At 43.8% G+C, this 18,447-nt stretch overlaps 1 protein-coding gene across 1 annotated transcript; it reads left to right on the forward strand.

Annotated features, from left to right (window-relative positions):
• Positions 1-14,099: 14,099 nt before the first annotated feature.
• LOC119318604 lies at positions 14,100-15,690 on the forward strand. The gene is made up of 3 exons (XM_037593183.1): positions 14,100-14,254; positions 14,380-14,441; positions 15,304-15,690. The coding sequence occupies exons 1-3, from the start codon at positions 14,197-14,199 to the stop codon at positions 15,424-15,426; spliced, it is 243 nt and encodes an 80-aa protein (XP_037449080.1). The 5' UTR covers positions 14,100-14,196; the 3' UTR covers positions 15,427-15,690.
• Positions 15,691-18,447: the final 2,757 nt, after the last annotated feature.

Below are 18,447 nucleotides of genomic sequence, written 5' to 3' on the forward strand. Positions count from 1 at the left end.
AAAGCAATAGCAACAAACTTAAACGATCAAGTGCTAAGCTAACGGAATGGGTCAAGTCAATCAGATCATTCACCTAATGATGTGATCTCATTAATCAAATAACAACTCTTTGTCTATGGTTAGGAAACATAACCATCTTTGATTAACGAGCTAGTCAAGTAGAGGCATACTAGTGACACTCTGTTTGTTTATGCATTCACACATGTATTATGTTTCCGGTTAATACAATTCTAGCATGAATAATAAACATTTATCATGATATAGGAAATAACTAATAACTTTATTATTGCCTCTAGGGCATATTTCCTTCAGTCTCCCACTTGCACTAGAGTCAATAATCTAGATTACACAATAATGATTCTAACACCCATGGAGTATTGGTGCTGATCATGTCTTGCTCGTGGAAGAGGCTTAGTCAACGGGTCTGCAACATTCATATCCGTATGTATCTTGCAAATTTCTATGTCTCCCACCTGGACTAGATCCCAGATGGAATTGAAGTGTCTCTTGATGTGCTTGGTTCTCTTGTGAAATCTGGATTCCTTCGCTAAGGCAATTGCTCCAGTATTGTCACAAAAGATTTTCATTGGACCCGATGCACTAGGTATAACACCTAGATCGGATATGAACTCCTTCAGCCAGACTCCTTCATTTGCTGCTTCCGAAGCAGCTATGTATTCCGCCTCACACGTAGATCCCGCCACGACGCTTTGTTTAGAACTGCATCAACTGACAGCTCCACCGTTTAAAGTAGACACGTATCCAGTTTGTGATTTAGAATCGTCCGGATCAGTGTCAAAGCTTGCATCAACGTAACCATTTATGATGAGCTCTTTGTCACCTCCATATATGAGAAACATATCCTTCGTCCTTTTCAGGTATTTCATGATGTTCTTGACCGCTGTCCAGTGATCCACTCCTGGATTACTTTGGTACCTCCCTGCTAGACTTATAGCAAAGCACACATCAGGTCTGGTACATAGCATTGCATACATGATAGAGCCTATGGCTGAAGCATAGGGAACATCTTTCATTTTCTCTCTATCTTCTGCAGTGGTCAGGCATTGAGTCTTACTCAACTTCACACCTTGTAACACAGGCAAGAACCCTTTCTTTGCTTGATCCATTTTGAACTTCTTCAAAACTTTGTCAAGGTATGTGCTTTGTGAAAGTCCAATTAAGCATCTTGATCTATCTCTATAGATCTTAATGACCAAAATGTAAGCAGCTTCACCGAGCTCTTTCATTGAAAAACTCTTATTCAAGTATCCCTTTATGCTATCTAGAAATTCTATATCATTTCCAATTAGTAATATGTCATCCACATATAATATTAGAAATGCTAGAGAGCTCCCACTCACTTTCTTGTAAATACAGGCTTCCCCAAAAGTCTGTATAAAACCAAATGCTTTGATCACACTATCAAAGCATTTATTCCAACTCCGAGAGGCTTGCACCAGTCCATAAATGGATCGCTGGAGCTTGCACACTTTGTTAGCTCCCTTTGGATCGACAAAACCTTCTGGTTGCATCATATACAACTCTTCTTCCAGAAATCCATTCAGGAACGCAGTTTTGACATCCATTTGCCAAATTTCATAATCATAAAATGCTGCAATTGCTAACATGATTCGGACAGACTTAAGCATCGCTACGGGTGAGAAGGTCTCATCGTTGTCAATCCCTTGAACTTGTCAAAAACCTTTTGCAACAAGTCGAGCTTTGTAGACAGTAACATTACCGTCAGTGTCAGTCTTCTTCTTGAAGATCCATTTATTCTCAATTGCTTGCCGATCATCGGGCAAGTCAACCAAAGTCCACACTTTGTTCCCATACATGGATCCCATCTCAGATTTCATGGCTTCAAGCCATTTTGCGGAATCTGGGCTCACCATCGCTTCTTCATAGTTCGTAGGTTCATCATGATCTAGTAGCATGACTTCCAGAACAGGATTGCCATACCACTCTGGTGCGGATCTTACTCTGGTTGATCTACGAGGTTCTGTAGTAACTTGATCTGAAGTTCTATGATCATCATCATTAACTTCCTCACTAATTGGTTCAGACGTCACAGAAACCGGTTCCTATGATGTGCTATTTTCCAATAAGGGAGCAGGTACAGTTACCTCATCAAGTTCTACTTTCCTCCCACTTACTTCTTTCGAGAGAAACTCCTTCTCAAGAAAGTTTCCGAATTTAGCAACAAAAGTCTTGCCTTCGGATCTGTGATAGAAGGTGTATCCAACAGTCTCCTTTGGATATCCTATGAAGACACATTTCTCCGATTTGGGTTCGAGCTTATCAGGTTGAAGCTTTTTCACATAAGCATCGCAGCCCCAAACTTTAAGAAACGACAACTTTGGTTTCTTGCCAAACCATAGTTCATAAGGCGTCGTCTCAATGGATTTCGATGGTGCCCTATTTAATGTGAATGCGGTCGTCTCTAAAGCATAACCCCAAAACGATAGCGGTAAATCTGTAAGAGACATCATAGATCGCACCATATCAAGTAAAGTACGATTACGACGTTCGGACACACCATTACGCTGTTGTGTTCCGGGTGGTGTGAGTTGCGAAACTATTCCGCATTGTTTCAAATGTACACCAAACTCGTAACTCAAATATTCTCCTCCACGATCAGATCGTAGAAATTTTATTTTCTTGTTATGATGATTTTCAACTTCACTCTGAAATTCTTTGAACTTTTCAAATGTTTCAGACTTATGCTTCATTAAGTAGATATACCCATATCTGCTTAAATCATCTGTGAAGGTGAGAAAATAACGATATCCACCACGAGCCTCAACATTCATCGGACCACATACATCCGTATGTATGATTTCCAACAAATCTGTTGCTCTCTCCATAGTACCGGAGAACGGCGTTTTAGTAATCTTGCCCATGAGGCACGGTTCGCAAGTACCAAGTGATTCATAATCAAGTGGTTCCAAAAGTCCATCAGTATGGAGTTTCTTCATGCGCTTTATACCGATATGACCTAAACGGCAGTGCCACAAATAAGTTGCACTATCATTATCAACTCTGCATCTTTTGGCTTCAACATTATGAATATGTGTGTCACTACTATCGAGATTCAATAAGAATAGACCATTCTTCAAAGGTGCATGACCATAAAAGATATTACTCATATAAATAGAACAACCATTATTCTCTGATTTAAATGAATAACCGTCTCGCATCAAACAAGATCCAGATATAATATTCATGCTCAACGCTGGCACCAAATAACAATTATTTAGGTCTAATACTAATCCCGAAGGTAGATGTAGAGGTAGCGTGCCGACCGCGATCACATCGACTTTGGAACCATTTCCCACGTGCATCATCACCTCATCCTTAGCCAATCTTCACTTAATCCGTAGCCCCTGTTTCGAGTTGCAAATATTAGCAACAGAACCAGTATCAAATACCCAGGTGCTACTGCGAGCATTAGTAAGGTACACATCAATAACATGTATATCACATATACCTTTGTTCACCTTACCATCCTTCTTATCCGCCAAATACTTGGGGCAGTTCCGCTTCCAGTGTCCAGTCTGCTTGCAGTAGAAGCACTCGGTTTCAGGCTTTGGTCCAGACTTGGGTTTCTTCTCCTGAGCAGCAACTTGCTTGCCGTTCTTCTTGAAGTTCCCCTTTCTTTTCCCTTTGCCCTTTTCTTGAAACTAGTGGTCTTGTTGACCATCAACACTTGATGCTCCTTGATTTCTACCTCCGCAGCTTTTAGCATGGCGAAGAGCTCGGGAATTGTCTTATCCATCCCTTGCATATTATAGTTCATCACGAAGCTCTTGTAGCTAGGTGGAGGTGATTGGAGAATTCTGTCAATGACGCTATCATCCGGAAGAGTAACTCCTAGTTGAATCAAGTGATTACAATACCCAGACATCTTGAGTATATGCTCACTGACAGAACTATTCTCCTCCATCTTGCAGCTATAGAACTTATTGGAGACTTCATATCTCTCAATCCGGGCATTCTTCTGGAATATTAACTTCAACTCCTGGAACATCTCATATGCTCCATGACGTTCAAAACATCGTTGAAGTCCCGGTTCTAAGCCGTAAAGCATGGCACATTGAACTATCGAGTAGTCATCAGCTTTGCTCTGCCAGACGTTCTTAACGTCGTCAGTTGCATCAGCAGCAGGCCTGGCACCCAGCGGTGCTTCCAGGATGTAACTTTTCTGTGTAGCAATGAGGATAATCCTCAAGTTATGGACCCAGTCCGCGTAATTGCTACCATCATCTTTCAACTTTGCTTTCTCAAGGAACGCATTAAAATTCAACGGAACAACAGCACGAGCCATCTATCTACAATCAACATAGACAAGCAAGATACTATCAGGTACTAAGTTCATGATAAATTTAAGTTCATTTAATCATATTACTTAAGAACTCCCACTTAGATAGACATCCCTCTAATCCTCTAAGTGATCACGTGATCCATATCAACTAAACCATGTCCGATCATCACGTGAGATGGAGTAGTTTCAATGGTGAACATCACTATGTTGATCATATCTACTATATGATTCACGCTCGACCTTTCGGTCTCCGTGTTCCGAGGCCATATCTGTTATATGCTAGGCTCGTTAAGTTAAACCTGAGTATTCCGCGTGTGCAACTGTTTTGCACCCGTTGTATTTGAACGTAGAGCCTATCACACCCGATCATCACATGGTGTCTCAGCACGAAGAACTTTCGCAACGGTGCATACTCAGGGAGAACACTTTTACTATGATAATTTAATGAGGGATCATCTTATAATGCTACCGTCAATCAAAGCAAGATAAGATGTATAAAAGATAAACATCACATGCAATCAATATAAGTGATATGATATGGCCATCATCTTGTGCTTGTGATCTCCATCTCCGAAGCACCGTTATGATCACCATCGTCACCAGCGCGACACCTTGATATCCATCGTAGCATCGTTGTCGTCTCGCCAATCTTATGCTTCTACGACTATCGCTACCGCTTAGTGATAAAGTAAAGCATTACAGGGCGATTGCATTGCATACAATAAAGCGACAACCATATGGCTCCTGCCAGTTGTCGATAACTCAGTTACAAAACATGATCATCTCATACAATAAAATTTAGCATCATGTCTTGGCCATATCACATCACAACATTCCCTGCAAAAACAAGTTAGACGTCCTCTACTTTGTTGTTGCAAGTTTTACGTGGCTGCTACGGGCATAGCAAGAACCAATCTTACCTAAGCATCAAACCACAACGATAGTTTGTCAAGTTGGTGTTGTTTTAACCTTCACAAGGACCGGGCGTAGCCACACTCGGTTCAACTAAAGTTGGAGAAACTGACACCCGCCAGCCACCTGTGTGCAAAGCACGGCGGTAGAACCAGTCTCGCGTAAGCGTACGCGTAATGTCGGTCCGGGCCGCTTCATCCAATAATACCGCCGAACCAAAGTATGACATGCTGGTAAGCAGTATGACTTATATCGCCCACAACTCACTTGTGTTCTACTCGTGCATATAACATCAAACCATAAAAACCTAGGCTCGGATGCCACTGTTGGGGAACGTAGTAATTTCAAAAAAATTCCTACGCACACGCAAGATCATGGTGATGTATAGCAACGAGAGGGGAGAGTGTTGTCTACGTACCCTCGTAGACCGAAGCAGAAGCGTTGACACAACATAGAGGAAGTAGTCGTACATCTTCCCGATCCGACCGATCCAAGCACCGAACGGACGGCACCTCCGAGTTCTGCACACGTTCAGCTCGATGACGCACCCCGGGCTCCGATCCAGCAAAGCTTCGGGGGGAGTTCCGTCAGCACGACAGCGTGGTGACGATCTTGATGTTCAACCATTGCAGGGCTTCGCCTAAGCACCGCTACAATATGACCGAGGTGTAATATCGTGGAGGGGGGCACCGCACACGGCTAAGGAACGATCACGAGGATCAACTTGTGTGTTCTAGGGTGCCCCCTTGCCCCTGTATATAAAGGAGGGAGGGGGAGGTGCGGCCGGCCCCCTTGGGGTGCGCCTGGAGGAGTCCTACTCCCACCGGGAGTAGGACTCTCCCCTCTTGCCTTGTTGGAGAAGGAAAGGGGGAAGGGGAAGAGGAAAGGCGGGCGCCCCCCCCCCTTCCTTGTCCTACTCGAACTAGGGGGGAGGGGGCACGCGGCCTGCCCTGGCCGGCCCTCCTCTTCTCCCTCAAGGCCCATGTAGGCCCAATAACCCCCGAGGGGGTTCCGGTAACCCCCCGGTACTCCGGTAAAATCCTGATTTCACCCGGAATGATTCCGATATCCAAATATAGGCTTCCAATATATCGATCTTTATGTCTCGACCATTTCGAGACTCCTAGTCATGTCCATGATCACATCCGGGACTCCGAACAACCTTCGATACATCAAAACATAAACTCATAATAAAACTGTCATCGTTACGTTAAGCGTGCGGACCCTACGGGTTCGAGAACTATGTAGACATGACCTAGAACCATTCTCGGTCAATAACCAATAGCGGAACCTGGATGCTCATATTGGCTCCCACATATTCTACGAAGATCTTTTATCGGTCAGACCGCATAACAACATACGTTGTTCCCTTTGTCATCGGTATGTTACTTGCCCGAGATTCGATCGTCGGTATCCAATACCTAGTTCAATCTCGTTACCGGCAAGTCTCTTTACTCGTTCCATAATACATCATCTCGCAACTAACTCATTAGCTGCAATGCTTGCAAGGCTTAAGTGATGTGCATTACCGAGAGGGCCCAGAGATACCTCTCCGACACTCGGAGTGACAAATCCTAATCTCGAAATACGCCAACCCAACAAGTACCTTTGGAGACTCCTGTAGAGCACCTTTATAATCACCCAGTTACGTTGTGACGTTTGGTAGCACACAAAGTGTTCCTCCGGTAAACGGGAGTTGCATAATCTCATAGTCATAGGAACATGTATAAGTCATGAAGAAAGCAATAGCAACAAACTTAAACGATCAAGTGCTAAGCTAACAGAATGGGTCAAGTCAATCAGATCATTCACCTAATGATGTGATCTCATTAATCAAATAACAACTCTTTGTCTATGGTTAGGAAACATAACCATCTTTGATTAACGAGCTAGTCAAGTAGAGGCATACTAGTGACACTCTATTTGTTTATGCATTCACACATGTATTATGTTTCCGGTTAATACAATTCTAGCATGAATAATAAACATTTATCATGATATAAGGAAATAAACAATAACTTTATTATTGCCTCTAGGGCATATTTCCTTCAGAGGCTACCCCAAACCGTAGAAGCGTCGAGCTAGCTAGGTCTATGTTTGCCACTAATATATCCATATGTCATGTTTGTATATTAATTGCCATGTTGTAATATTTGCAGAAACTATGGAGCACCGAGACTTGGCAACAGAACAGTTGTTGGGGGACATAATCCTCGGCGGAGGTGATGTCATGTCGTATCTCAACGACACCGATGGTCTGGAAGGAGAGGGTGAAGCAGGCTCCAGTGATCGAACAATGGAGGTGGAAGGACATGATGGCTCTGGTGACCGAATGCTGGTGGAAGAAGGCCACCATGATGACGGCTCCGGTGACCGAACGGAGGAGGGAGCTGTTGCAAAGTCCGGCGAGGTATATATATTAATTAAGTCTGTGCTGACTAGCTAATTGATGCACTAATTTTTTTAGTATGTACACATATTAACTCTTCTTTCTTATTTTCTAGCCCTTCGGATCGAGCCAAACTTCGGTAACGAGACAAGGCCCGAAGAAAAGGTTGCGCTGGGATGAAAGGTTCACGATCACAGAAATTGTGGGCGATGGCCAACCGATTGAACCCAGCCGGACCAAGGAAGCATTTTCTGCTCAGTGCGGGGTTCTTGTTAGGGACATGATCCCGATCAGCATCCACCAATGGAATAAGCCTAAGAACGAAGACCCTCAAGTACCTTATGCCAACGATAGACAGAAAGATGATCTTTGGACCGCGCTGAAGGCAAATTTCACCCTACCCCTAGAGGAGGATCCGGATAAGCCAGTCATAGAGCCATTGGTCAAGGGTCATGATCTTAAGAAGATGGCATATCTATTCAAGAGGTGGAAGAATGAGTTGAAATCAACGTTTGTCGACAAAGGGAAGACTCCAGAATTCATCGGCCAATTTGAGAAGATAAGAGATCACTGACCCGCATTTGTGGCCTACAACACATCGGAGAAGAGTAAGAAGATGTCAGCGACAAACAAGATAAATGCTGCAAAGAAGGAGCATCACCATCGCACGGGGTCAGGTGGCTACCTCAAAGCCCGGCCATTGTGGGACAAGGCCGAGAAGGACCTGCTTGCTAAAGGGGTCGAACCAGAGACACTGAACTAGCCAGACCGTTCAAGGACTTGGTTCTTCGAGGTTGGGGGAACCTTGGACCCTGAAACAAGGAAGTGCGTTTGGACGGACAAGCAACTTGAAATACCGGTCAAGAATCTTCAGAAGTATATCACGACAGCGCAGCAAGGGACGTTCGTTCCCGACAGAGAGAATGACGAGCTCACAGAGGCCCTCGGGAATCCTGAGCACCCTGGACGAACACGAGGCACACTAGGCTCCGTTGCATGGAAGGATGGGTTTCCCAGCGTAGGCGGTTACAAAACCAGGGAGAGGAGGAGGAAAGTGGAGCAGAGCGAACTACAAAAGCTGAATGCAAGGGTACGAGAGCTAGAAGAACAAGTTGAGAGCCAGCGACCTACCGGAGCTACCCCAGAAGCTACCCCGCCATCTCAGCTGAGAAGTAGTGTGGCTTCCACCGAGCTCGTTCAACAGCCTGACTTCACGGCTCCTAGCTACCCCGTGGATGCTATCACGGAGGCTCAACATTGCTAGCTTATGACGCAATGGCAGAACCTCAAAGTCAAGGCGATTGTCGGCTCTGTTGCACCTCCTGAACCTGACGCAACTTTTCACTGTCGTCTGATTCCACAAGGCTATGTTGTTGTGATGGTGGATGAAATAACGGAGGAATTTGAGGAGCTCGAGCTTGACCACCCTACAGGTGAAGGGGAGACTCTGCTGGGTCTTGCTCTAAAGACTCCATGTCTATGGCGGAAGGAGCACATCAAGCTTCCGAACTGGACGCCTCCGCCTCCTCCGGCGAGTCAGGGCACTCCGCCTCCTCCTCCTCCGGTGAGTGATCAGGGCACTCCACCTCCTTCTCCGACTACTCTGGCGCATGGTGGCACTCCGCCTGCTTCGGCGCGTCCGAACAGCTCGCCTCCTCCTCCGCCTCGTCAGCGACAGTAGAGGACAGCCATCGCCGCTCAGGCTACTCCGGCGTGTCATATCACTCCGCCTCCTTTGCCGCCGCGTAAGAAACAAAGGAAGACAGTCGCCGCCGCTCCGGCAGCTCCGGCGTCTAGCAATACAACCAGAGGCGGGAGGCAATACAGATTCGGTCCATCTCTCAAGCCACTAGAGAAGTTACCATACGAGAGGACCGTGGAAGAAAACGCGGAGATCTGTGAAGCCTATGTGAAGGACTTTTTTGAAATGCAAAGAGCTATGAAACATCCACCTCTGGAGGAGAAGATAGATTTCGTGAAAGTTCAGCGCACTGTCAATGCCCTAAAGCGACCACCACTGTCTCCGCCACAAACCAACTATGAGCGCATTATTGAAAGGACATATAAGGAACCAGAGCGGTCGGGAAGTACTTGCAGTGATCGATGGTTAGCAGAACGAAGAAGTGGGAAAAAATCCCCAGCTCGGCGAACAAGCGAACCAATCGTGCCCCCCCCCCGTTCAAGGTGTCTAGCGATATCGTTGCTAATCATCCGGGGATGGTGCCCGGTACCAATCCTGCAGATTACTTGCCCGACGTGCACATTTTGATACAATGGAGGTGGACGAATTCAAATACCGGTACGGGAAGCCTCTTGTCAAACCTGGTCATCCTCCTCTAGCAACGATGATGCGAAGATTTCATGAGTGGTACATGGACACCTGCAGCGAGTCTGGGAAGGATACTTTGACATTGAGAGTTAAAGAGGAGAACGACCTCGTTGGAATTGATCTGTTGTCTATTCTATTTGAGGAGTTCTTCCAGCTTTTCAATCAAAAGGCCCTCCATAAAATAATCGTCAGTTGCTACTGTTTGTAAGTACAACTTCTCTAATTAAGTCTCTATATATAGCTCAGCTCTTTCATTGCATGTATATATAATTATCCTCACTATATTATGCAGATTGAAGATCATCGAATGCAGAAAAGCACAAATCTACGATATCGGGTTCATTAACACAAATCTCATAGATGAATGGATGGTTAAATATAATGCCAAAGAAACCGAGGCCAACTTGCTACAATCGTTGCTTCAAAATCAAAAGAAAGAGAAAACACTCTTTCCTTACAACTTCAAGTGAGTGTTACTGTCTTGTGCATATTCGGTTTCCCTTATTACTCGAGGTTATAGTAATGTGTGCGCAGCTTCCACTTTATTCTCCTAGAGATTAAGCTCGAGCAGGGACTAGTAACTGTCTTAAACTCGAGACGAAAAGATCCCGAGGAGTATGCGACCATGACTAAAATGCTCGAGAAGTAAGTTCAATCGATCATTATCGCACCATATCGGCAACTTTGTTCATTTCCTGATATCAAGTAATTGTTTTCTTTGTCTGGCAGGGTTTGGAAAGAGTTCACCGCAAAAGCTCCGAGACTGCCGGGGGAGCTGCGATTTACACACCCGAAAGTAAGTACTACTAGGTAGTTCCGCGCATCTCCAATTGATTCTAGCTAGTTTCATCAATACCATTTGTAATGCTTGATTATCAGTTTGATTGACCTCTATTTCTCGTAAAGTGCTTGTGGCAGGAACCCGGGACTAATTACTGTGGATACTACGTTTGCGAGTTCATCTACAACGCGATGACCTCTAAGAGGGGCTACTCTAAAAAACAATATGAAGTGCGTAAGCAATAATATTCACATTTTTATTTTATTACCATCATTTGTGTTGAGTTTCATTCATATATATGTATTGACCCCCTTCTTCCAATTAGATGTGGCAGATGCGGAATGAACTCCTACCACAAGATCGCATATGAGCAATTCAAGAGGAATTGGCGGGATTCTTTCTTGACACGTCATAAATAAATCCGGAGAATACCATGTGGAATTTGACATTATATGTTAGGGAATTGTAAGAGATCTTATATTGTATATATGTAGCCAGTAGCGTCGGATAGATATATGAAAACTTGTTCTTCGACCAATCTCTCAAAGAAGGAGAGGTCGATCACTTCTCTCTGTATATGTTCATGACGATTTTGTGTATTTAATGGTTTCCTTCATTTGCTTACTAGCTAGCGTGTCAAGTCCTCTCTATACGAATAGTACGTAGCGTCGACCAAGCACGGAGATATGAGAGGACACTTCTCTCTATTAGCTAGCTAACACAATATATGAAACCCCTAAATTAACCCTACAAACCCCCCCAAAACCCCAAACCACCCCCCTCACCCCTTAAAAAAACAAAAATCTCAGCCCCTGAACTACTGACGCATGAATGCTTTTTGGTCCCGGTTAGTGCTACCAACCGGAACAAAAGGCCCTCCTGCCTGGGCAAGCCGCAGTGGCCACGTGGAGCCCCATCTGTCCCGGTTCTTAGGCGAACCTGGACTAAAGGTATTGTGATTTAGTCCCAACCCTTTAGTCCTCGTTTCAGAACCGGGACAACTAGCCTCTGGAACCGGGACAAATGGGCCTTTTTTCTACTAGTGTCAGGTCACATGAGGTTTATGTGCAGAAGCGGTTCTAAATCCAAGATGATATAGTACGGGAACGCTGCTATACACACGATATATTTTTGATGATTTTGAGACGATGATACACATCAAGATTGGGGCATGTCACTAAGAAGGTGCGACATTTCGTAGTTCTTGAAGTGATACAAACAATTGCCACATATGCATGTGGCAAAGTTGGGAAATATAGGGCTATAAGCCAAACACACCTTATACTCGAGAAGTATCTACCAAATTATTTGGCAGACATATCTCTAAAGAACTCCACCAAGATGTATAGATATTTAATTGCGCATCTAAACCCATTATAATATATCAAAGGGAAAGTAATGTGATACTATTGGTTTGCTTAAGTTTAGCGTGTAACAATGAATCGCAAGAAGAATATAGTTATGAACATGCCAAATTATATAAAAGTAAAAGTATGGTGACAAAATGAAGTTTTGTTTTAGCATGAGAAAACATATCTTAATACATATTTGATAGTTATATCTAGTAAGTAGTACAACTGCAAGGATTATTTAGTACAAAATATACCATTGGAAAATTATTTTTCGAAGAATCAAACACTAAAAATCTTGTGTAATGTACTGTATATTATTACTATATACATTTCGTTTGTCAAAGATAACTCTAAAAAATTGCACACATTATAGTTCTCGACAGATGGGTGTATAATAGGTGTATCAACAAAATAAATGTTTAATGGAAAAGTTGAGTTGTTATAAAATATAAAAGTTTGATATAAACATGTGAACATGGTTTTATATTAATTCCAGTAGAATATCATACACAACTTGGGACATAATGTGTCTGAGATCGCATATCCGGAACCGTTTACAAATTAATGAGTATTGATCATAATGTATCATAATTTTCACGGGCCCAAAAATATTGTTAATCCACTAATTTATCAGAAAAAACCAATTTTCACCAATAGAAAAGCAGAACGCCTTCCACTAAAATGATGCCGATCATATATCTCCGTTAACCGTCCGATGCATCTTATATAAGAATAAAATAAGTTGACATTGATTTCTATTTTGAAATTTTGAAAGCACAACATTAATTATCTAAAAAAACATAAGTGTAATTTATGAATGTTTAGCATTTCATGAAACATGTGCTTGTGCCTCATAAAAATATTTTCAAAGGATATTTAAAAAGTTTATGTAGTTCAGTCACAAAAATATGTCCACATATTTCGCAATTAATTATGCTGGCACGTCGGTAAACATGTCCATGTGGCTCATAAGGTTTGTTTTGACGTTGTCTTAGAATAATTCTTATGCATTTTAGAAAATGTTTTACAGTTCATAAAAACAATGTTTATATCTCATAAAACCTAATGTCATGAACATTCTTCTTTGGGACCATGTGGATCAACTCTTAACGAAGAATGAAATTTTCTAGAGATTTATTTATTTACAAATAAACATCAGCAATTATTCTTATCATAGTTCCGTTTTGCTGGATAGAACAACTTTGTAATCAACAATGACATGGGCACAGGCGGAGCTCTTGGTAGGGCGAAGCTGCTACTTGGGAAGCCCTCGGACCTCTCGTCCTCATTGACGGACAAGAAGAGGAAAGGGCTAGAAATAACGAAGGGGGGATATAACTTGTTTCAATTTCAATGTCATTTTCATAAAATGACTTGCAATCTACAATGTAACGATTTTTGAGAGATTTTCATGCGATGAATTTCATATTTGACAATATATTTTGACGTTGTTAGTAATCGCAGTAGTTTCAATCTAAATACCTGTAAAAGTGAAAACTGTGCGACATAGTCCGTTCATCAAGATCACGTGAATTCTTTCAAAAGGGTAGGCTCACTAAAGCTCTATCGATATGTTTTTAGCATGTTTCTTTCCAAATACATTTCCACTTGCACTATATTTGGTTATTATGTATAGAATTTCATAAAATAAAAACATGTGCAATTTAGTGTTATACGGACTGCTTTAGTTTTACAGTTTTGCATCAAATTTTTTATAAGCTTTAGAGTTCGCCACACCTCAAAAAAAATTGTCCTCCGCCACTGGACATGGGTAAACATATAGGAGAATAAACACATGGGTAATAGAAACAAAATAATAAAATTCCGAGAAGAAAAAGTAAACAAAATAATGAGAAATAAAGAAGAGAAAAAAAGAGCGGATGAAAAAGAAAAAGGGACGAATGAAACAAAACAAAAAAAATTCTGTACCAAACGCAAAACGCAGAGCAGGCCTGGCCCAGTAGGCCTCGCTGTGGCCGACGCGCCGCTTATTGCGGGAAGGTGGGGGGAGAGGAGGAAGAAAAAACCTTTCTTGGCTCGGCTAGGGTTTGCCTCTGCCTCTGCCTCTGCCTCTTTCTTCCGGCGGCCGGCGGCGAAGCGACTCAGACGATGTCGAAGAAGAACAGCCTCTCCAAGCGGAAGAAGCAGCACGAGTTCGACCTCCAGAGTACCACCACCACTCACCCTCTGCCTCTCTCCCCCCTCTCCCCTATCGCTTTCTTCCTCCATGGATTTGATTTGATTTGTTTCGGTTTTGAATTGATCGCGCGTGCTGTGTGTGTGTGTCTACAGGGGAGAAGAAGGCCAAGGAGGAGCAGGCCAAGAAGCTGCAGGCCAAGAAGTCCAAGATGAAGGTATGAGCTGCCCCTGCCTCCCCTTTGTTGCTGTTAATCAGATTTGGATGCGCTGCTAGGCCACTCGTTAGTGAAATCAGCTTCCTGGCTGGTGCTGCACTGCTACTGGGTGCCTCCGTATGTTAGATGAGCGTATCATGTGGTCTTTTGGTACATGGACATGGAGCTCTGATTAGTGATGTTCATAGGCTATGTGAGGTTGCAACCTTGTTGGGGTCTGTACTTGTCTGCTGGGAAATTCACCAATTTGGCTCGATTCATAGGAAAGATGGACCTTTTTATTCTTAGTGAGAGAATGACTGTTGGACTCTGTTAGAGTTCACACTCTTTGGCTTTGTTTAAGAAGGAACACCGTTTGTTTGGCTCCCCCAGATTTTCCTGATGTGATCAGCCTGTGTTTAGAATAGGGTATGTTCATAATGACTAATTCACATGGAAACCGTTGCTGATCAATTCACTTGGAGACATTTGCACACTCTTCTCTTTCCAACTAGAAGTGTGACCTGACTGAGAGGTCTGAAATGATTAGTGCAGATGCTTTTCTGGGAATGGTTTCCAGATTATCACATTTTGCCCCCCATCCATGTATCTTTCTTTGAATTGCGTACCCCAAACCATCTCTGGGGATTTCCCCTGATTAATACAACCTGGCCTTTTTGCAGCAGCTGTGCTGTTCGTGAGCTACTTAGCTGCCTCTATGTATACACAATGGCACTTATTTTTGTTTTTGCGCATCGGTTCTTCGAACTAAAATTCCTCTGCTGTTCGGTGTTGTAGCATTTGCTTGAACTTCGATCTGGACAGAATAAACTGAATTTGCTGCATTCGTGCTGATGCTAGTTTCGTTTCTCTGTCTCTTCAGATTGATGGAAGCGAGAAGAAGAAGAAGGGCAGCAGCTTCAAGGTCGGCAAGAAGAAGGTGAAGACAAAGCTCTCCGCACTGGGAAAAGCCAAGGCCTCGCAAGCCATGGAGCTCGACAACTGATTCCCATGGCCTAAACTGTTGCACCAATGCCGGTCATTTTGTTGTAATCGTCGGAGAAATGAAGTTCATTTGCTCTGGCCAGGTCCATGTAGTCGAGCGGCGTTAGATAGATAAGAGTTTTGGTATTTCTCCAGTCAGATCCTGCGGTTCCTGATCGTGTTCGTGTATGATCCACCCCTCGAAACATCTCTGCTTCAGATGCCAAGAAATTATGTGTTCTTGCCTAGTTGCCTGACCAGCAACTCCCCATTCCTCTCTCTTTCATCAACCTGCAACAAGATCCCAGTATGTTTCTGAATGTCTTCAGAACGGACGAAGCTTGCCATGCTCACTGTATGCAATACACATACAGTATACACCGTACAATACACGGTCTGCCGTCTGCATTTACTACAGTTTGGCCTCCTTGGTAGTACCTGTGACTCTGTGACTCAATATCCAAAACTGTACTGGCAGCACATGGCATCTCCGAGCTGTACAGCCTTGGACCCTTTCGGCGGCCTCTGAGAAGTCTAGTACGGCCGGGTACGTGCGCGCTGACGCGATCGATCTTTGGGCGAACTCGAACTTTTGGACCCTTTCTTCCCATGCAGAAAAGATGAAGATTTTCTTTTATGAACTTTGGATCCTCTCCATGCAAAAGAGATGAAGATTTCTTGTACTTATGGGCTTTTGGACCCTTTCCAGCAAAAAGATATGAAATTCGCTCCTTGGGACTACTGAATCTTTTCGATGTCTTTTTTGTTGATTTTATTTAAGATGGAAAACATGGTTGATTTTTGTTTGTGCTGAAAAAAAAAATATCTTTGCGGTGGTAATGGCATTTTGTGATGTGACTATGGGGCTCCCGAACCCAACCAATAATTGCCATCCTGGCTTACGCGTCAGCAGAGCCAACAATCCCTTTCTCCGTACCTGGTCAAGCCGGGGATCCTCTGTGCCCGTCATCTACGAGTGTTACACCGTGGCTGCCACTTGAACAAAGTTAACAAACCCTACCGCCACTCCATCCAATGGCATCAAAATTCAGGCTTATAATTTTGAGTATGTACTTATTTCAAATATTTTTTGTGTAAAGACATGATACCCTTGTCATAGCCCCGAGCCCCCGACAAATTATGTTTGTCGCCTTGTTGGTTACACGTGGAAAGGTGTCGGGTGTTACTCACATGGAAATATAACCAGGTCTTTTACCGGTTGTCACCGATTTAGAGTGACACGAATAACACGACAGGTATTCACCTTATATGATCTAGATCACATTAATATATGCTCTATGCAACCTAGTTTGTTTGACACGCACATGAACGAAGTTGGATGAGGAACTTATAAGCTTACAATATAGCTAAGCTGGAGTATATATTTGTCCGTTACGCCGCATACGATGTACTATGAGTCTTAGCTAATCAATGCATCCTCAATGAACTCATGGCTAAGCATGAATCCCTGTGACAATACAACCCCCGCCCCCTTGCTGAATTAAGAAACAAACACATCGACTCAAGACTTGTTTGTTTCGTTGGATCGAAAATAATGCGAACCTTTTTTATGGTCTACTTCGCTCGATTGGAAATATATTGGTAAGTCGACTCTCGCAAGATTTTTCTTAATGTGTCCATGTAACAACTAGGAGTATATGGCACACACATAATCTTCTAGGAGGGTTCCTACTACCTTTTTCTCTTTCGTGTAACCAAACGAACTTCTACCGTTTATTCTCATGCTTTCGATATCTACCACAAATATATATTCCTCTTCTACTCACGTGTTGTAAGATTCATTTGTACCAAAAGAGGCAATATCTGCCGCATGCTAATATTGTCATGTTATTCATGTGTTTTAAGAGACGATTTGGATGGCAGGTATGAATTGCCGAACCAAAACTTTGGCGTCGCCCGAGGGCTTAGGTGTCCCCTCAGATGAAGACCCCCTCCCCCCACACACTTTTTGGATCTTTGCCAGCTTTTCAGCCACTCATTCACTTTTAAGCTAGCAACTTAGTGAGACTACGGCGGCAATGCAAACGTCTACCAAAAAATTGGCGCGCTCCGATTTGGCGAGGCTAGTCACGACGCTATGCAAACAGCCCCAAACAACCCGTCAGCACAAGAAAGACTCTCGCTCACTCACTACCTGCCCACGATAAAACACTCGTGTTATAATGAGACTACGACGGTGTAAACGTGTACCAAAAAGTCGACGCGCTCCGTTTTGACAAGGATAGCCTCGACGCTATGCAAACAACCCCAAACAACCCGTCAGGCCCTCACTTAGGGCAAACACACACCAAAAAAAAGGTTGATCTTGTGCCACAGCTCTGGCCGCACGGACGATCCCTGCGTCCCCTCCAGCACATACACATGCTGGAAAGTTGGCAAATATTCTCACATTACTCAAGTGTTTTAAAGAGTCTACTTGGATGACAAATAGGAATTGCCGAGTCAAAAATTCGGCGTCGACCGAGGGCTTAGGTGTCCTCTCAGATGAAGACCCCCCACTTTTGGATCTTTTGCAACTTTTCAGCCACTCATTCACTTTTCAGCTAGCAACTTCGCGAGGCCGTGGCAGCGGCGTAAACATCCATAAAAAAAATTGGCGCGCTTCGCTTTGACGAGGCTAGTCACGACGCCATGCAAACATCCCCAAATAACATGCTGGGCAAGAGAGCCTCTCACTCACTCACTACCCACCCATGGTAAACACTTGTCTTATAATGAGACCACGACGGTGTAAACGTCTGCCAAAAGGTTGGCGCATCCCGTTTACACGAGTCTAGTCTCGACGCTTCTCAAACAACCCCAAACAACCGTGAGGCTCTCTCTCACTGACCAACTACCCATGGCGCGCACACACACACGCGCGCGCACACACACACACCAAAAAAAAGGTTGATCTTGTGCCACAGCTTCGGCCGCACAGACGATCCCTGCGCCCCCTCCAGCACATACACATGCTCGCCCTTCTTCCTCCTCCATCTCGGTTCCTCCCCCCCTCCCCTCCCCCACCCCACTCTGGTGATCC

Source organism: Triticum dicoccoides, chromosome 6A (genome assembly GCF_002162155.2).
Source record: "Triticum dicoccoides isolate Atlit2015 ecotype Zavitan chromosome 6A, WEW_v2.0, whole genome shotgun sequence".
NCBI classification, from domain to species: Eukaryota; Viridiplantae; Streptophyta; class Magnoliopsida; order Poales; family Poaceae; genus Triticum; species Triticum dicoccoides.